This window comes from Atractosteus spatula, chromosome 20 (genome assembly GCF_055471065.1).
Source record: "Atractosteus spatula isolate fAtrSpa1 chromosome 20, fAtrSpa1.hap1, whole genome shotgun sequence".
NCBI lineage: Eukaryota > Metazoa > Chordata > Actinopteri > Semionotiformes > Lepisosteidae > Atractosteus > Atractosteus spatula.
This window is the reverse complement of record NC_142725.1, coordinates 11972741-11994290: the sequence shown is the minus strand read 5'-3', so window position 1 is coordinate 11994290 and position 21550 is coordinate 11972741. Positions and strand designations below refer to the sequence as shown.

Here is a 21550-nt window from a genome sequence, read left to right as displayed (position 1 = left end):
AAGTGATCCAGTGATCCATTAAGAGAAGCCATCTCATTTTGTTCTGCTACTATAGTTGACAGCAAGCTATTTATCCATGTACATATCTTCCTAATCACAAGTTCAGCTGAGCACACACTGTGTTAAAGGAGATTGCAGTTACCTAAGGTACAAACACATTATAAATATTTTGGATTTGTTTTGACAATTTTATGGGTGTGGCCACCTTATCACACCATCTTATTGATGCAGCAAAAAATTAAGTAAATATTTCGAAGTAATTCAATTATTATTACCATTTTTAATTGAAAACATTGCAAAGTTGTAAAATGCCAGCTTCAAACTTAATGGTTCTTTCTAAGACTGAAAGATAAAAAAGTCAATTTCTCCTTTACACTTTATAACTAATTACATATTTGTGCTCCTTTAAATAGTTCAATACCTGGTGTAGTATCTGCTGTAATCCCTTAAGAAAATTCATGTTTTTGTGCCAGGCGCTTTTCTCCATAGAACTATTCATTAAACTATTCATTAAAGTTTGATTATCTGAATTGACCATAATACAAAATAGTTTCTAAAGCATTTTTCCATGTTTTTTATATTTATTGACCTAAAATGATGTATTGCAGAGAATAATTCCTACCATCGATTTACTGAAGTGATAGTCTGAAGTGCATATTAATCGTCTGCACAAGATGCCATAAGTTACAGTATTTATGTGCTTTTGTGTGCTTGTGCACTCTGTGATCAGCTGGTGTCTCATCCAAACTCTCACCTGCACTATGAGGTCTGGGGTGCCTCAGCCCTTACCAGGGAAAGATGGATTTCAATTATTTATGGCTGGATATTCAGTGGCTAGCAGCCTAACATACAGTACCTTTTCACATTCTGATGCTTTAATAGGAACAGTCATGACACTTTGAAGTACAAATTCATATTTGTTATATACACAACCTATTCCAGCAAACCTGGCTGGAGGAACGGGCAAACATTGCAACACGCCAGTGTACATGTTGCCATTTTGTTTTAAGATGATAGTTAATCCAGACTGTAGCACAATAGGTGCCATTTTACCTTAATGGATGTGTAGAGATGAACAACGATAATGATGAGGAAATTTGTCTATTACTTCTGATTGGTAGATTTGACAGATTAGCTGCTCTCACACTTGTGGTCGTGTTTTTGAAGACTGATAAATGTGGATTAAAGTTTGCCAAATAACAATCTTACATTATTCTCAGCCAAACTAAGATGCATTACTTAGAGTCAAAGCTGGTACCATAGTATTGTAACTCCTTTTGTGCCTACAATGTCTACAGCTTTTGGACAGCAGTGTATATTTATAATGCATGTATTGTTCCATGTGTTTATGCCAATTTTCACAGCAACGTTAGCAACATCTGAACCTTAAATGCTCCTTACCAGCACTGCACTGTCTTTGTAGACTTTAATATATGGTGACAGCTAAACATCCAAAAGGCATTGTCACGATGTGAAAGAAGATATGGTGTTGTGTAGAACAGCTTTTTTTTAATAACAATCAGGATTCACCCAGGAGCAGTGAAAAAACTGGTTAATTACCATGCCGCAAATAATGAGAGGCTATTTAGAAAGGCATTTGAAGAATGCCTCTGAGATTGAGATAAGATTGGAGATGAGGGGAGAAGAGAAAGTGTTTTCTGTCGCTGCCTTCAGAAGTTGAAAGAGAAACGTGGAAGGGAGCTCAGAGGGAGGCAGGGGTGTGCTGCATATTGAGCCACAGGCAAGCATGGCGAGTGGATCGGTGCTGGTGCCAGCTTCTCTAATAGGCTCCATTGTTAGAGGGGCTAGAGACCCCTGAGAGGAGAGACAAAAGTCACATTCAGTTCCCTCCTGTCACTGGGGTCCACTGGCACGTGCTGTGGCCCCAGCTCCTTGGTGACGAGCAGCCCCCTGCCTAAGTCTCTGCAGGGGTGACACTCCCCTGAGTCACTGCCTTTCCCCAGCACTCTCACCCTGACAATCCAGTCTGCAGCAAGGGAAATAAATGTAACAAAAGCTCTCACATTATTTCTGTTGTGGGTGTTGTGTGTTTGAGCGTTTCAGTCCTCTTTCATCTTATCTGATTCCTCTTCAAACCATGAAATGAATGTAAATGAATTATTGCTAAAGAAGAAGTAGCAGAAACACACGTATCTGAAGCAAAATCGTGTATTGACTCTATTTGGAGATCCCTAATCCCTCAAATACAGATTCAAGTCTTAATTCTCAGAAATAAGTACGACGGAAACAAATTAATTCTCGTGTCAGTGGAGCCCATTATACACACTGGTAGCCTCAATCACATTTGAAAATCGAGCACATCATGAAGACTCAAGACGAATTATAGTGCAGTTCAGTCTGTTTCATTCTCAGGACAGCGCTGCTCATGAACCTTTTCTGAATTAAGATCCGCTATTTTGAAAAACAAATGCATATATTGTGTGGCATTAAAGGTGATTTAAATGTTGTGCAGAGGGTTTACTGTGGCTGATTTCTTCAAAAAATAGATTAAAATAAATCATTACCTCGTATAATGTCGAATTTTGGTTTAAAAGAAGGACAATAGATTTTAATAATACAGAGAAATAATAAAAAAAACACTGATCAGGTGTCAAAGCCTTCTTATCCCGTATTAGTCTTTAATCGTTTTATCTAAATCCAAATATGTTCTGGGCCGTTTGAATTCTGAACACTAGGCTGCCCTCTAGCGGGGATGTATGCAATTGTAGACTGCAAGATGCGCCGGCGTGCAGTGCTCCTGCTTTTCGTGCTTATTCTTTGGTACTGAAGCCCAGAATAATTGAACAATGTATGCAGTATTTTGAGGAGCAAAAAAATAATTCTGGGCTTGAATTTCCTGATAACACAGGAATTATACCCAAAGCTGAAAATATCGATAAAGTTTTGTTTATTCTATTTTTATTATGATATATATTTTATTATCCACCACTGTGAAAAGTATTATTATTATTATTATTATTATTATTATTATTATTGTTGTTGTTGTTGTTGTTGTTGTTGTTAGTTAGTAGTAGTATTGCTGTTGTTGTTATATACCTGGAGTCCTTAACAGGGTAGCAAACTGTGTTTGGAAAGATTTACTTTAAGTGTAAGTTGACAACTACTGAAGCTAAAGCTAATATTTACATGCAAACATCAGAAAAAAATATAATTTAGCTACTTAGAAACTGTAGTCTCGTTTTTCAGCAATATAGAAATGATTTTTGTTGGGTAGTAGGGAGACGGTGTTCACCTATTAACCGCTTGCAATATGTAAAGGCTCAGATCTTCAGATCGTACCTTGAGTACTTCTCCACTCTGTTGTTATTAAATATACCAGAATGTCTACGGGGGTTTTCGTGTGGTCTAATATACAAGTAAGAACGAAAAAGAAGCGAGCGTAAGAGATGGAATGAGAAGAATCGGATCAGTTTATACCGTTGTAATGACCGTTTCTCTCGCTCGGTGTGACTGTAGCACCTTTTCTCCCGACAGGTGAAGGCTTTGAATTCGAGCTCTCTTCTTCGCCAGCCGGCGGTTTCTCCGCTGTTTCGCGAACCGTACGTGTGGAGTAGAGTCCTCGGCCTGGGTTTTTGGTGCAATTTGCACCAGAAGAAAAATGTATGGTTTCCTAAGAATTCAATCGGACAGAAAGGGAATCAGCCAGCCAGCATCAAAAAATCACAGCGCAAGAAAGCTGAGCAGTAGTCTAGAAGTAGATGCATTTTAATTCTATTTCTTCATAGTTATTATTTTTATTCAAATCGTTTATTTTATACTAAAAATAATCGTATGAAATCTTAAAGCCTAAGTGCACCTGGTGAAAAGCCTTTTGACAACAGAACTGCGTGATTCTACCGCAGGTCGGCAGTTCTCGTTTGGGGAATTAATAAAAGCGATTAGAGTTTATCGATAACCACAATAAACCCTTATTTCAAGCGTAATTCTATAATTTACACTCTCGTTAATTAAAGGGTATTTCCAAACTCTACGTGACAACAGGGTGCTTGCCAGGAGAGGGTGTACGGGAGGGAGGTGTTTTCTCTGAGGCTACACAACTGACGTTTCTTTCAGGTTGATTAAGTTTTGGAAGCAGGAGCGAGGAACAATCGCCTCCAACTAATTTGTTAAATTCGTTCTTCGAAAGAAGTCGAGTGAAAGGTGATTCATCCAAGTGTCCGGGATTTTCTCCGCCATCTCTCTTAGTGTTAGGGGAAACACCCGGAGATCTACTTTAGCAGAATGATTTATTTTTAACTGGTTGTTTAACCAGGCGGGTCATGGGCGACTTTACACGTTGAGGGTGGGGGAAACCATTTTAGTTTAAAAAAATGTACGTTTTTAAACGCAACAGAATACATACTAGTAGATTTGACATTTTCCTTCCTGACAAGTGAATTTGGAGTATATCATTGAAAGGTAGCCAACAGGTAGAAGGACAGCGTTACAACCAGCTGTACACATCCAAACCAGTCTTGTCATGTTATTACGATTATTATCAGCAGTGGTCTTCGCAGTGAAATGAAGATCTGGATGTACTACATTTGAGAAAAGGGATTGAATTTAACAAATGTCGATTCTACATGTAAAAGGTTAACCAGCTTTATCGAGGATTAAATCAGAATTACGGTTTTTATGGACCCAGCAAACATTTCAATCTATATTTCGTTAATTACGTTTACCGAATAACATTATGCAGACTACAATTGCCAAAGGCTCTTTAGAAACGTTTAAGCTACTCTTTGTCTTGTTCTTATCGAACTACTCAAATGCATAATTTAACTGATATCCTCGTCGATTTGAACAGCACTTGTAGTGAGAGACGTTGAATTTTCTGAGTAAAGTGCAGAGAAATCGTAGTTTTCTTTTAGAAACATTACTTCATTTTATATGTAGGTTTGCCTATGACCGTAATAACTGTGTATTGTCTTTCTCTAGACGTTGGTTCGCTATATTAAATAAATAATTAATTGCTCCGAGGTTAAATGCCCTAAACGAATTCGTCTCATGCATGCTCATTTTTTTTTGCTTTGTTTTATTATAATTACGAGTTGGGTGTGTCGAACTGTTTTATTTTCAAATCCTTTTATGTTGACCAAACATGAGGTGTGTGAGGTGTTATGACTACGGTTAATAAGGACAAACACCGATTACAACTGTTCTTCAAAAGCAATAGAAAGAACACGCACCGATGTTTGTTGCTAAGCGGAACCAGGTGTTTGAAATGTGTAACTGTATCGAGTACTTATTGGGCTAACAGGCGAAGCGTCTCGTTTTAATTATTTCTAAAGGGGTGCAGATGCTGCAGACGCGCGCCTGTCACGAGACGGGTGACAGTTTCGCATGCATTCAATAACAGTTACTGCAAAGGACTTTCCTTCGTTTGATTAGAATCTGCCGAATAAGAGCTTTACCTTTTAACTTGTAATCAATATTTTATTGCCTTGGATGTAGATGATGGTCTCGCATCAAGTGTGGGGCGTTTCTTGTTGTGTCTTTTTCGATTTCTGTTTTCTGGTGTGATGCCTGCTGCGCTCAGCGGTTCCCCGCAGCCTACACCGGAATGAGAACTCCAGAGAGCCCATTGGCCCTGCCTCATACGGAGTGCTCCCAGCGGCCAAGTTCATATGTTTCAGATTGCTTGCTTTCTTCATTATGTTCACTTATACCATCTAAAAGGGAAACCGGCAGTCTGTCCAATATAACCAACAGCTGCTGAAGGCAATCTGTGGCGTCAAAAAACAAACAAACCCTAACACATTTTTGTTCTTTCATTTCAACGAACTGTCAGCGAAAGGTAACGATTTGTGGAGACCCGCAATCTGTAACCCTGTGAGCCAGCTATCTGTGGAGACTTGATTCGGTGTCGACTGTACGTCGCTGCAAAGTGGCCTTTGCAGTTTCCGTCTCTACTATGCTCAGATCATTTCTGGTGTATATTACTTCTGCTTAAGCCTTGCGTCCGCATTAAGATCATTTTCTTACTTTTATTCGCAGGAAGGCGGCGATTACGTACTTATTATTTCAGTTCCGTGACTTTCTCTTCAATGTGTTTGTATTTTAGCTATAGGGTGCACTTTTGCTTGACATAACCCCTGTACAAGTGGTATAGTCTTTCTTAAACCCCAGGGCAGCCCGTTTCCTTTTCTGTGTTGCGACCTTACAGCGAACTGACTGCAAACAATTCGATCAGAGTATCGCATACTACAATGCATTTGAAAAGGCAGTGTTATAACCCACGCTGAAGGCACTGTTCCCGTTACATTTAAACCATACCAGTTCCCCCTTGAACAGAAACAGAAAGTGGGTTAACAAAGTTAGGTAATTCAATTAAAATGTTCAGTAGCCCTTAAGTCAAGTAGCAGAATGTGGGCTTCCTCGACATTACAGCGTTTTCCGAATTCTATCGGTTTGATGATCTGGATATGTTGAACTCATTAATTCAAGAAAACGGTTTGAATGTGCATTTTCGTATCAGCAATACGTGAAATACTTTGTACATACAGTAGGTGTGCTATGTAACATTGTGTTCAGTATGGTGTTCGGGGCATTTTTGAATTTGCCCCGTTTGTTATCTCCAATACCATCAGCTTCTACTCTGTTCGCTAATGAAGCCAGGTGATGTTCTTGGTGTCCCAGGCACTAGAGATGCCCTTACTGTGTCAAGAATGGCGTTTTAAACACTGTAGTTTATTTTTGCGAATTTTCAGCTGTATTTCTATGTGCAAATAATATGTCCTTTTATACTTGTTTAGTTATTTGTCTTTCGACGAAAAAAAGATGTCGTCAGACAGGAATTCAAAGACAGATGTATTCATGGGGCACCCAATCAGAGTTTTCCTCGGGACTGATCTCCGGTTAAATTCACACCCATTCTCTCCAGAAATATTATCCAGTTAACACATTCGAAATTAAGGAAATAAGTGAAATATGTCAGTCAATAAACAATTAGACTAACCTATGAAATGAGTGACTGTATATCTATTTTTAAAGATTTTCACCTAATTAGGTAGACTAGAAACGAAGGTCGCCTACAGTGCTGTAGGTTTCATGTTTGAAGATTTTTGTCATTAAACATAACTCGACTCTGAACCCTTCACATGGGGTTCTTGATACCCAGTATAACAGGAGACTAGATCTTGAAAAGGATCATCATAACTATACTCTACTTTTACTTATAAATCGATTTTCAAAGATATTTTTTCAGTTGTTAATCAGGTTATATATACAGTATATATCCACATGTGAAACTTCTCCCACCATTTCTTTCACTCCCAGTATTTCCTCGCTGAAACAAGCCCAGTTTCTCCCGGGCTAGCCAGCCAAACTGTCTCCCTGCAATGGAAACCACACTTCACGTTCTCCGGAACACATGTAGGTGAAGTCGTCTGGCCCGCACTGATCCCTCTTCCCCTGCGTGGAAAAAAACCCGTCTTTTTACTGAAAGATGGAAAGTGAACTGGATGCTTATGCAACAGATGAAAGGAAACACTCGCCAACTAAACCCTTCAGCTGTTTGTCTCCGTTAAATCGAACTTTTCCAAAGGAATAGCTAGCCGTTGGTTTTGGCACGATAAGCGGGATAAGACCATTCATTGAAACCGTCCAGGAACGGTTACGGCCTGTTCTGACAAGACATTTGCTTGCGCCACAGTAAGAGGTTAATTTCCAGCAGTTCTTACGTTCGTCCGTCCAACGTCCCATTTTTAGTCGACTTCTGTTGGCTTTCTCGCTTCCCTGCATTATTTTTTAACAAAAACAACCATCTCGTTATAGCGTTAATAGTTACGACTGCTAGAACAATTACTGTACTTTTCGCTAGCGTTTTGTCAGTATTTTTTTTAAAAATTGCACATTCTTACCTTTGTGGGTTATTAAGATACATCTGATACATCATGTCGAACTCTTTTGTAAATAAGACATGAACTTTACATCTGTACATTATTTATCCTTTGCGTTATTTTGAAAACTCTTGAAAATAGAAAACCTACAGAAAGCTGTATCCAAAATCAATAAAACAAAAATTGTATCTATATATATCCTATAACGCAAACAAGGTAACAGTGTCATAGCTCCAACGTCCTTAAGGCTGTTTATTTGATCTCGAAGGTCTGCTCCAGAGAGGTCAGAGAGAGTGAACGCGATTGGGGCTGTTATGAGTGTTATCTACGAGGAGGTGTGAGCGTGGGGTTCAAAGTTTGTTTGTTTAGGGATTTCTCTGCTTCTGTTTTCCCCATCTTTCATGCCATCATAGCTGGGCTTTGGATTTGGTGTAGGTTACACGTCTGCTGTAGGTGGTAATTAAAACTGATCCTATGTAAAAACAGATTTTAAGGCTGTGGGAGGATTCATTCAGTCTGTTGTGACACTTTGTCTTTTGTTCCGAACGTCTCCTATTTAGCAGGTTGCTGAGGCCTGTTTTACGGTTCATGCGTCTGGTCCCTTGAGATCGAGCCACGCCGAGTCCTGTGAAAATAAATTAACTCCCATTACACACAAATTAACAATGTCACTTACATGATTATTGGCAAAACTTTGTCTTCGCGTCACCTAATGTACACTCCCTCGCCCCCGGTACTGTACAGACTTTTATAAACCGCTCTCGGATTCGCAGGTAAACAAGGAATGTTCAATAAAAAAGTGTTATAAAGCAAAACCATGCGGCACTCAGAACCGTGACTAAGAGATTTTCTTTGGCTTCCAACTGTGCTAAAAAAGGAGAGTGAGAGAGACTAAAAGGTTGAACTAAGTCATAACTGGTGTGGCATTAATAGTATAACTAATGCTCGAAAATGGAGAATAATAGCTGTTTCAATACCTTCTGCATCAGCGGGGTTTTAATAATTAAGTCTGAATATTTCACTCCTTGGAATGCGCGTTTAAACGACGTTTTTGTCCCTCACACGAGACGTAACTCAGTACAATAACACATGGATCAGGTTAGGCGCCCATAATTGTTACAGTTTAGTGCATCAGTTAATCGATTTATTTTCCTTAATATCGTATGAGGATAAAAGCACGTTCATTCACAAAAATGGCAAAAAAAAAATAGTTTTTTCGCCCATCTCTACATTTAGATAAAACGGATGAAGGGAAGTCGCTGAACAACCGATTAAAGGGGACCGTAAATTAACGGAAGCCAATGCCAATAACGTTTGGGAATAATATCGATTTTAAACATTATTGCAAAACAGTTACAACAATAGTCATCTGATAAATTTATTGGACATTGTTTCTCCTTAAACAGATCTCATTCTCCTTTTGTGGAATGCATTCTGTAATCACTCAGATTATGTCTTGTAAAGCAGACACATTTCAGGAGTCCGTTGAGTTTTTGTAAGCACGACAGGAGACAGTTGAAATATGTGTCGCATCAAGGAGGGATTTATTTCTGCCGTAAACGTCTTAGGTATCTGTTGCAATCTTCAAGTCAAATATATTGGTCACATTGTTGTACCTTTAAGCAGGTTTAAATGCAGATTGATAATAGATTGCACGAAGAACAACAGCACAGTTCAAATAGCTCGCATTTTTTTTTTTGACACGATGTGTCTTATGACACGATACGATGGTTTATTCTTGAGGAATGCAGCTTGAAGCTGCCGCAATTACGGACATTGCCAAGCTCGCTGTAGAAATCCCAACCCGGTTTGTGCCTTACCTCCAAAAACATGCCTCGCTCTGAGAGCTGATTCACAGACCTGCCCATCCGACACGGAGATGGGCAGCATTCAAACCGAGCACAACACGCACAGTACCTCGCGATGGCCTCGGCAGAGCTGCAGAGCCACAGAACATTCCCTTAAAGACGCCGGTCTCTGGAAACGCTTTACTTGGGGTTCTTTTGATTGATGCTTGACTTAATCCGAGGCTTGGTAAATCTTCCCAGGAGGGAGAAGCGGGCCTTTGTGCCTGCCTAGCCCATGTGAAGCGAACCAAAGCCGGAGAGCGGATCCTAGCTCCGCGACTTGAGTACCAGGTCCTCCCCACCGGCGCATCTGCATGTGAAATCGCCATTTCACCCCTCCACACTCCCTAATTGTTGGAAAAATTATTTGTGAAATTGCCTTCCACCAGGAGTGTTTTCCACGGCAATTTTCACACCATTTTCTATGCATGGAGTTCCCACAGAGCTGACACACTTACCTCATTTTAAATTACACGTATGCAGTATATATGTGAACAATAAAAGTAAATAAATTACGATTAGCCTTAAGCGATTACTATAACCAAGAAGGTCTGTCTTGCAATAGTCTTGATTTAATTCTGCACAATTCATATTAATGTCGACCATCAGTTATGATTATGTCACCCTCCATTTAAAACATTAAGCTGTAATTCATAGTTAAAAGTGATAGTATTTCTCTCTTGCTTTCGGCATATACAATTTTACACATTTCAGCTAAAATTGTGACATTTGCATCGACTTCATATTTCACTTCAAGGGTGGTACATGAGATTTTAGCAACAAGAGGATGGTGTGATTTTTGTAGAACAATTTAAACCAGGTTATTGTCAGTTATTTGCCTACACAAGCTACCTTAAAAAGTAAACAGTGGCTAATCTTAAATAGATTCCTGAAACATTGACACAGAGATTGTCATTTTTCGTCTTAACACCTGCCACCCTTTGATAAGATTTATGGAACAAAATTTTTTTTTCTAGTAATATTTGTTCGTATTAAGTATCCTCCACACATATTTTTAACAATCCTTTCCACGCCAAGTTGAAAAAAAGAAGGTAAACGGTGCCTTTGTTGCAAGCATACGGAAATATAGACCATTTAAATAAGGGTTTGGGCTTTTTAAATACTTCCATTTTCCTTTGGTCACGGTGACAAACTCAAGTGTTTGATCTTAGCTCCGCAACCAAGAGGAATCTCAATCCCGGTTTAGAGGCTTGTGGAAAAACTGATTGTAAAACACATTTATTTGAAATGATGAGGGCTCTTTTTAAATTGCAGCCTCTGGAGTCTGTCTGCTAGCTTTTACCTGTTGTGAGTAAACCTCTTCAGCGCCTCTCTTCTGTGCAAACGCCGGGGCTGTTCCCGGGCACGTTTCAAATCAAGTGTTTATTATAACGTACCGTAAAGTTTATTTATGTTATTGGATAATGAAATGAGATTACATGCCGTCGGATGACATGCACGGCAGCATATTAACGCATTTGAATAGGATAAATGACACTGGGGTTTTTAAATGTCAGTTTTGTGGGGTTTTTCTTTCCCTATTTTTTATTTTCAATTCATAATATCCCTTACCTCATCGATGAACATGCGGCTATTAACCGACCTCACCACCGTTATTCAATATATTAATGTTATTTGTATTATATGGAGAAATATCCATTTAATATTCAGCAATTATTTACTGTTCAATTTATGGATGAGTTCAATTTTCAGTTGGATCCCTAAAAGGACTTGCTTTAAGGCAAATGTCAAATGTCTTTAAAAAACAAAATATCTCAACTGTTCGTTTAATTGACTCACAATGATTATGGATTAAGAGATTAAGACATTTTTTTAAAAATCATTACAGATGAACAGTTATTGGATACTTGTTATGGTAATCCTGCAATTCAAAATGGCTAAAAACTCAGGGCTAATGTACAAAAAAAAACAGAAATACCGCTCCACTCTCCTGCTCAACAGCAGGAGAAAGCGCCATCCTTTAATCCAGTCCTGCGTTTTGTGTGTCTTGCTTGCTGGTTTTAAAATTCTGTTCCGCGCTGTATTCAGGCCTACCCCCAATTTTGGGAAATTTCAACAACAAAATAATAATAAATAAAACGTTATTGCTGAACCTCAATAACACGCCTTTGTGTTAAATGTGACACGCTTTCTAGTTCTTTCTAAGTGGGTTAAGGGATTTTAGAATCACATGCCAGCTTTCTTTTCCTCCCTCTCTCAAAGTGCAGAGCAGGCGGTGGCATCGCGAGTTCGAGCCATTAACCGCTGCCAGCGAGAAGGAACTGCCGGTTTGCAGTTAGTTCAGACAGGCCTGTCTGTTCAGTTTACGGGTTCGCGCAGAGAAGTCTCTCACATTCCGTTGGGGTGTTTTACTAGGCTCTGGAACAATTGCTTTACGGTTACATTTTCTTCTGGGGTATGGTTATACAGTATTCACCTAAGCGGTATTCGTTGTTTTTTTTTCTTCTCTGCGTGTCTGTGTGCGTATGTGGAAGATGCGTGTTGGACGGAGAGCACGGAGTTAGAGACGAAGCCTAGTAAGAACGTCTGAACTGGTGATTTAGAGAGGGAGGGAGCTAATGATGTCACGGATAAAACACGACGCGCTTCTGCTGTGTAGAAGTGGGTTAGATTTTGAGACGTGGAGGTTATGGAGTCGATCAACACCTGGGATTGTAGGAAAGTCAGGGTAAAATCTTTCATTTCCGAGTCATGATTTACTGCCTGACCGCATCTTTAGTTGACTAAACGCCAGGTTTCATTGATTACAGCACGGATGCTTTGCTGTTCTCCTTGAGATGGACGGCAGCCTTCAGACTTTCCTTAACACCTGTTCGTCTGTGTTAAGAAATGGTTTTCACTTGAGCACAGTTTTTGTTACCTATAAAGTGATGTTAACAAAACAAAATATCATCACGAAACGGAAAAGAAAGCATTTATTTCAGGGACGTCGCAAGTTTGTAATTCCATGCACAGAATGATTTCTAATGCAAAAACCAAAGTATTGATTGTGTAAGCAGGCTGTTTTGCAAGAATTCGTTTTGATTAAGAGACGAGTACAGTTCTATTAGGTTTATAGGATTAGGAAATAACTAATGTGTGCGTCTCCAGTTGGGTGTGCTTCGCTTCTTATGAGATTCCCAGTGATCCTGGAGGGAAAAAAAGTCTTTTAACATACGAAGACAAAGGTTTAGTGTGGATAGGCGTCATAGCCTGCTGTGCAAGAGCTCTCCAAGCCTGGAATAAGGCACCTTCAGTGATAGAATTTCTCCCGGAGCAGAACTCGGAGAAGACCCGGGGTGACTGAGTCACTAAAAGGATTGGAAGAGAGAAACTAATAATAATGCTTTTTGCTTGAACACGTAAATGACTTCTTCAACTCGTCTGCAGACGTCCGGAGTACTATCTGTCAAGACTACAACATGGATGGTTCTTATAGCCTGCCCTGTTAAAAAGTACCAGTTTTTAATACATTGAAATGATAGATCAGTTGTGAACAGCGATCAAACCTGAATAAATACCCATTTCTTTGTATTTACTTTCGCTTAAGGGATACTACACTACATAGTCAGTTTGCCCAAAACATCACCTGTCTTTCAACTCCTGAAAACATGCCAGGCACATTCTGTCTGTGAAAGATACAGGCAAATTGCCTGTCATAGATACTGGGAATATATCAAGTCAAAACCCTTTTCATGTTGTATTTAAAAAGGTCAGTTATTATAATTGCTGTTATTGCTCTGTAGCAAGCTACTGCATTAGGTTATCGTCTATAAAAGTTTGATATCAATAAAAGGATTATTGAGATTTTAAGCCTTCAAAATCGAAGCAATGGGACTAAACATCAGGTGTACACATTTTTTTTGACATCTGAAGTGTTTATCGTACACCTACATATGAGATACATAACTAAACATTTCCTGGGCTTGTGTACTCGATTGTCGTTCAAGCTTTTTAGATATTTTCCCCATTGTTGCCAGAACATTTACTGATAATTTCGCCGGTTAATAAAATCGCACCAAAACCTTAAGTTTTGTATTTTTGATTTTCTGTACTCTGCAAATTAATTCGTATGAGAGATTGACCATAGATTTTCGGTAGCTTTAGTGATTCAGTTTAAAAAAAAAATTAATATCGGAAACCAATATCTTTCCAAACACATGTACAGTTCTGTATAACACTAAGTCCCTGCATATCTAATGTCTTTGATGATAGAAAGAAAGTTTGATTTTAGATTTTCAATCAGGTATAATTTAAGCCTACCTTGTCCGCCCCAATTATCTTGTGGACTGTTTTAGAGACTTTTTGATAATCAACCTAAACTTTTGTTTCTGTATGTTCTAACAGCATTGCTCAAGACCCTCAAGACAGTCAAGTGCTAACAAGATAAAACCTTTGTTAACTTAGTTTTGTCCAATGAACTGCACACTTGGAATCTTTTTTTTTAGATTACAGCTGGTTTGAAAGCAGCAAAAATATTTCTGGAGATATTGGAAAAAATATATTTAAGTTAGCAGAAATGTTAATGACATTTTCATTACAGTTATAATTACAACAGTTATAGTAATAATACACTACTAATATTGTCATAATAATGTACACATTGTAATAACGTCTAGTGCAGTAATATTAGTTACCTGAAAATAAAAGGGTATTTGCGCAAATTGGCCTCAAATCCTATTCTTGCTGACCTACATTAACACTAGGAAGTCCATCATTACCTAATTTTAGGGTGCCTGAAACGACTGATAAAAAAGCTTTTAATAAAATGTTTTTTAAAATGTGTGGGATTGAGTGCATAGAAAGGTTTGAAGGAATACCTGCCAAATACGTACTTGTCTAAACTTATCTTAGTTACCGTTTTAATTTTAGTGAAACCAATTTCCTGTCGGTCCAGGTAACGCCACCAAAAATCAAGAGAAGATTTGGAATATATAGTTATTTATCGTAAACGTTTCGCATGAATATATTTCTAGTATACAATCATGAGATATGCGTTGAGGGGGTGATTTTTAAAACTAACTGGTATTCAAGGATGAACCCGAGGAGACAGTGGTGGGTTATAAAAAAGTTCTTTTTTTTTTCCTTGTGAGTTTTCTGTTCAGAACGAGGCAGCGATGCAATGAATTAAAATGAGCTAAGAGTGTGTTTGCGCCGCGCACCGTTCCCTCTGATTGGTCAGCAGGCTCAGAGCGTAACCCCTTCTCTTCCTCATGAATAAAAGAAAGACCTCCGAGCCTATCGGCGTGCGCGGCTCTCTCCTCCTAAACCGTGCGCCAAAGTTGGCCACTTCAACTACTCCCAAGCTCAAAGCAGACTTTTCCGTCAAAAACTACCAGACCTTTTAGTAAAATACAGCACAGAATTCAATAACCTTTGCCCACTTGTGAGTGTAAGATCCATTGCCCCCACACAAACTCACATTTACTCCACCTTGCGATCAGTGTTGTTGTTATCTATCTATCCATGGTTCTTGTCATTCAACTTCAGAACGACATTTTTTTTCTCTTTTGGGGGGTTTAGCGTCCCAAGTCGTCTGGCTGGACCTATTTTTTTATTCCCTTTTTTTCTTTTTTTTTCTTTTTTTGAAAAAACAGAAGACGGCGCTAAGTAATTTTCACGTTATTTTTGTTCGCGGCAAAGCAAATAGTCATCCTGTCTGGACTTGTTTGCGCCATTAAGAACTTGGCTTTATCTGTGACTGCTCTTCTGTTGACAGTAGAGAATGGCTACATTACCAGGAACAGTACCTCGAATGATGAGACCAGCGCCAGGCCAGAACTATCCCCGCACTGGATTTCCCTTAGAAGGTACGTGTTAACTGTTCTCTTTAAACCTGTCAAGACATCCTAGTGCGGTAAAACTGAAAAGCAAAGAAAGCCGCTGTTCGCCGTGCGTGATTTCTTGGTTGCTGTTAGTCTGCAGAGCTGCAAAATAGTTATCTGCTGTTGGTTGCTGTTAAATAACAAGCAGATTTTTATACTGCAGATAACGTCGTTTATTTTTCATCTGTTTCAGATGGTTTTTGGTGAAATGTTAAACCAGATGAACGTGTTTTTTTGTACGAGTTTTTGCGTGATGCAGGCATGAGTTCAAAGAGTCGAGCAGGAGCAAAAAAAAAAATTCTAGAAATTAGATGTTTATAAATGGCATTGCGAACATACTTCTGTCTATTTAAGTAATGTATTTTCTTTAAACTTAAATGACATTGTGTTAGGCTTTAATGGTAACGTAAAATTAAATTGCACATGAATATGATTTAAAAATATTGTAGACGTAAAACGCATCGATTATTACGAGCACCTTTCGTAACATGCAAACTGAGGAAACATGCAATTTTACTTTGTTTCCAAGGGACACGTTTTGAATAGAAAATGAGTCCTTTGGAGTTCAATCATTAATCGACGCTTCTATTAGAATTTTTGTTTTACCTATACTTTTGTGGAGGATGAAAAAACGCTGTATAAAATTTCCAAGCACATACACCTGCAAAAAAAAACCCGAGTCTTTTATTTGCATTTATTATTCGCTTATTCTATGGGAGTCAGTCCCAGGCAGAGACGGTTCGTGCTCAAGTGGTTCAGCCAAAACAGCAAAAAACACGAAGCTTGCAAGTTACACAAGCTTGGAGGATTTATTGGAGTGTCCTAGTGTAGCAAATGAAAGTAAAATACATAGCAAAGCGATGGCTCAAAGGATTACATCAATATTTGTACAACATGACTAGGAATAATGAAGGCGGAAAGTGCTACAATCTTCAGTGCCTCTTGAATGCAAAATTGGCCACTTAAGTACTATCTCTCGCTAATGATACATCCTGCAAAGAGCTCGCCAAGTTGACTGTGAATTAGTGCTGCATGATTCTTATTTAAAATACGGCTGTTATTCTGTGGATTCGGGCAGATTGCATTAGGAAATGACATTCACTTTTACGCGAATGCGAAATTAAAATTGTACTCCCGTACAGTTTACGTCTGAAAAAAAAATGGTGTGCAACTAAATATTTAATTAAAAAAACATGGATGCATAGATGTAATCTCATAATACATAAAACATAAGACCGCATGAATCATAACCATAATAATAATAAGGGCCCAACATAAAGTTTGCAAGGTACAAAAACAGGACCTTACCTTAGGTGTAAAACTAAGGCTCCTTCTTTTGTGATTTTGCGTATTGAAATGGAAATATACATTTTATTACCAGTTCCAAGCATGTATACTGATAGATCATTGTTGATGTGACAGATAAAAATGTTTTTAAACGGGTGCGAACTAGTGAAAAGGGTGTTTTGTACTTGTACTTGTAAGAGACGGGGGCGCCTTCACAGTTATAGGTTGTCGTGTTGTTGTTGTTTTTTTATCTTGTTTTAAAGACAAGGGGAAACGCATGACAATGTATTATACAGCTTTCGAGTCCCGCGTTGAATGTAGGCGATCGAACGTGTCGTCATGAGCGACCCTGTCTCTTGTTTTTCTCACGGCACAGTGTCAACACCTCTGGGTCAGGGCCGGGTGAACCAGCTCGGCGGTGTGTTCATTAACGGCAGGCCGCTGCCGAATCACATCCGACACAAGATAGTCGAGATGGCACATCACGGTATAAGACCCTGCGTGATCTCACGACAGCTCCGCGTTTCCCACGGCTGTGTGTCCAAAATCCTTTGCCGGTACCAGGAGACGGGTTCTATCCGCCCCGGGGCCATCGGAGGAAGCAAACCCAGGGTGAGTTCAAGAAAAGTTCGGACTGGGTGGAATTTGAATGAGGCAACCACAGGAATAAATGTTCCACTGTGCTACTGTGAATTAAGGCCTGGTAAACCTGTTGTTTTCGGCAGCACAGTAAAGCGAGGAAACGTGAGGATCCTTCGGGACGGACTTGTTACTGCGCTTATTTTGTTCAATTACCAGGTGAAGTTTAATGAGAATAACCCCTTCGAAAGTTTGACGACGGCGTTGCTTTGGCCTCTGAAATACATGTATTTACAAAGAACTGAACTAGTGAATATGTTCGCCGGGCAGCAAGCGTTTTATCTTTTGCAGGGCAAATGTCCATTATGTTGGAAGTTTACATACGTCGCCGCAACGTATAGAAACCCGAAGTCAAGAGCAGGAAAAGTGCAGGTCTCGAATTATGATTCCAATGAAATCTTTGAATCACAGAAGAGCTCCCCACGTAGAAGAAGCACGTGTCTCGTAAATACATATTTTGAGACTCTGAGACATGTACATCACCTGGGTGCAAAGAAAAAAAACCCCACAGAGACTAACGTGTTCACAATTTTTAACTCCCCGTGCGCTTTTTGCCTGGTGATATGCTATACTTGCATATACAGTACGCATAGCCTACATTCTCCATTTAATCCTTCAGCGTTTTGTTTTCAAGGAGGGAGGGCAATCCAGCATTACCTCAATTTAAGTTAAAAGTAGTTTTCGTCCTTCTTTCTTTCCCCCTTTTCTGTTCTGCGGAAATTCATCCCAAAAGCAGGTAGCAACGCCTGACGTGGAGAAAAGGATAGAAGAGTACAAGCGGGAGAACCCGGGCATGTTCAGCTGGGAGATCCGGGACAAGCTGCTGAAGGACGGGGTGTGTGACAGAAGCACAGTTCCTTCAGGTGAGGCCCCATCTGGTAAGCAACCTTTCCTTTTCTACCACGTCCGATTGAGAGGCTTTTCATGCGAACGCCCGGGCTTGTAGCGGCGGAAGGAGCTTCCAAGCGACATCCCGACACGTCTCTGTGTTTCTGGAGGAGGGAAAAAAAAAATCACGCAGCTGCAAGAAGTTAAATGTTTAGTACAGTTCTGGGTTTCTTTAGTTTCAGATTTCCTAATACTTGTGCTGAGAAGTCTGCTTGACCCCTCCCCCACAGCTCATACACACCGAAGTTTGTCCTACTTTTTAATGTCTTTCACAACCCAAGTAATAATAATAAAACTAATAATAATAATGAATAATTATTAATAATAATAATGATCATGTGTCTATTTGCTTTGGTCATCGTGGATTAAACATAACGATTCGACTGTCTCCTTGTGTCGATCAGTCAGCTCCATTAGCCGGGTTCTGAGAGCAAGATTCGGGAAGAAAGATGACGAAGACGATTGTGATAAAAAGGATGATGATGGGGAAAAGAAGACGAAGCACAGCATCGACGGGATACTGGGCGACAAAGGTAAAGCGATGGGCACTTCCTGCTTCCCGGGCTGCTCTCCAACATCTGGGTTTTCCAAGTGGTTGAAACATTCAGACCGCTGTTTTTGGAGTTTGGGTTTGACAGAGGCCGGTTCGTTTCATCCGAGGCGAGGCTGGTCGGCATTTGCGTGTTTTTGATTGCAGTGTTGTAGGTACGCTGAAACCTGTTACTCCAACTTTTTCTTTTTTAACCGACGGAACAGCGGTAAATTTCACATTCTTTAGTTCGAGGGCAGACATCATGCTGTTAGTTAACCGTGAATGTGTGTATGCTGTAGTGCAGCAGGCTTGGAAGCGGGCAGGCCGCTTTAACTTGGCCTTTTATGTCAAGTGTCTCCTTAAAAATGTGAGTGATTATTTCGTGCTGTTTTTCCATCTACCCGCTACTTGCTCAATTATTTATATGAGCCCAGACGGAAAGTATTCGGGACTAGTAGATTAATTTGTACAACCGACGCCTCTCGCTCTTTAAACGATCCCTTGAAACAGTGGATGACAGTTGACCGATTCGACAATCAATATCAATTAGAACGAATTGAATGTGACCTGTTAGAAGAATCGAGTCGAACATCAGAAATGATGTCTTAAATAGAGTCGCATACTATCTCACAGGCCGTCTTTCCTATCGGGGACGATTTTTAAACATGTTTTGGATTATGCGCCTAAATAAGTACGAGGATTTAAAAAGAGAATGGACATTGTTGTATTGATGGCATTGCAAACGATTTTTTTTTTACTAATAAACGCTCCGTATCAGGGGAGTCATCGCCAAGAATTTCTATAAATTAAGTGTAGTAATAATGTGTAGAAACGGAGGTCTTTCATTCCTAATCTCAGTAAATGTGTAGACATTATTTTTATTTCGCTTCTATGGCTTCTGTACCTACATGAATTGAATAAATTATAACAATCCAACATTGCGTTTGGCCTATACGATAACTTTTGTCTGAATTCTTTTTTTAAAATTTTATATAGGCCCGTGTCTACTTATTTTATTAATGCTGATGTAGCGCTATCGTTGTACATATTGTTTCAATGTCACTGTTTTAAGCGAAGTAATCATCTGAGTTTATGTCTTATACACCTTCATATGCCTTGTCGTAATTATCATTGTCTTCAGCTCTGAGTGCTTAACATTTGGCACTAAACGGTTGTGCTGTTTGGTTTTGTTTCATTTCATTGGTGACTTGTTTATAGGAAAGACCTCGGTATCCAGCCTTTATTGAAATAGACCCTATTTTCTAAAAGAGACAAAAGTTACCAAATAAGATGATCAAACAGTTGTGTATGGGGTTTTAAATAAAAGTACACAAAAAGCTTTTTTTCTTCCTCTTTAAAGAACCAGCCTTTCTCCAAACTTGAAGATGAACTTCAGTCGCAGTAAAGCTTCTAGTCTATTGAATCTTTTTAAAGCAAAGATTCCGAGGTACAAAGGCAAAACCTAAAAAAGCAGAGCAGCGAAAAGAGGCATGGGTCCATCCATTCTCATTCAAAAACCCGCAAAGAAGAAAAAACTCGGGACAAAAGGCCAAGGAGCGGAATAAAAGGAGATGAATTATTCAATACACCCCGCTGTTAGATAGTTTTGTAATATTATAGAATCGTCTGTTGGAAAAGAATAAGTAATGGAGAGTGCAAAATGTTTCATTCTTGTTTGGAAATGGCCAGTTGCTCATTTTGAAATCGGCGCTATTGTGTGCACGAACTGTGCACTTTTGTGTGTATGTGTGCAATCAATTTTAAAACACGCTTTACGATTAAGGTAGTGCTTGGAAAAAAAAACATGCTGAAAATAAAAATACATTTCTGAATACTCGAAGTGTATATGCAGCAATTGAACAGAAGAGTTTCGGTTAACTATTGCTCCGTTTGACTCGGGGATCCTCAATTACGTTTTTCTGCGCAGTTTTTTTTCTGGCGCACATGGCCAGTATCGTTTTGTTTTGCCACGAACAGAACTGACCATTTCAGCCACGTCATTTACCATTTTATCGTGAAAGTATTTATTTTTCTAGATTTTTTAGCTTGATTTGACATTGCAGCGTATTCCGACGTTTATGCTTTTTAAAGCATTCCAGCGTCACTCACTCTCCAGTAATGCGATCTACATAGACTGGACTGGCGGCTGAGCGTTCAGTCACCTGACACTTTTTGGAGTCATTACCTCTAAACTCTAAACAAAGGATGTGTATTTTATATATTTAGGTTGTATTTATTCGAATTTAAATCGTGAAGTATCTCGTTAGCATTTATGCGTTTGTCCCTCACCAGTGGATTCAGCGAGAAAGCGCATTTTTTACCTTGAAATCACATTTTGATGCTCTTTTCGCGATGCTCCTCAGACAAAACGTGAATTAGTCTTTGCTTTTGTGTACACGTGTTAACTTATTTATTTAATGGTGCCACACTTTGCTGCATAACCGTCAGACAAACTTCCTGACTAATTTCTGCCTACATATTTGGCATTTTATGGCGGTATGTTAAAACCTGGATACTAAATTCACTCTTTCTTAATTCTTAAAAAGATTCGTCTTTGCGCCTGTTTCATTCTATCATCCGGCTGGCATTTAATAATGTTAAGACTTATTAGAGTTAGTAATGAAAACGGTGTCTGTTGAATGGGCGGCTGTGTTGGAGAGGGGTGTAATAGCTCCCAGGCATGGTAAGAAA

General features: G+C 39.3%; 1 protein-coding gene across 1 annotated transcript in view; it reads left to right on the top strand.

Annotated features, from left to right (window-relative positions):
* Window positions 1-15088: 15088 nt before the first annotated feature.
* pax7a (paired box 7a) overlaps window positions 15089-21550 on the top strand; it is an 81502-nt gene continuing 75040 nt past the window's right edge. Inside the window, exons 1-4 of the mRNA XM_088938020.1 lie at window positions 15089-15498; window positions 17177-17412; window positions 18173-18317; window positions 18732-18860. Coding sequence (XP_088794146.1) covers window positions 15414-15498; window positions 17177-17412; window positions 18173-18317; window positions 18732-18860 — 595 coding nt within the window. The 5' untranslated portion in view covers window positions 15089-15413. The remainder of the gene's footprint in view (window positions 15499-17176; window positions 17413-18172; window positions 18318-18731; window positions 18861-21550) is intronic.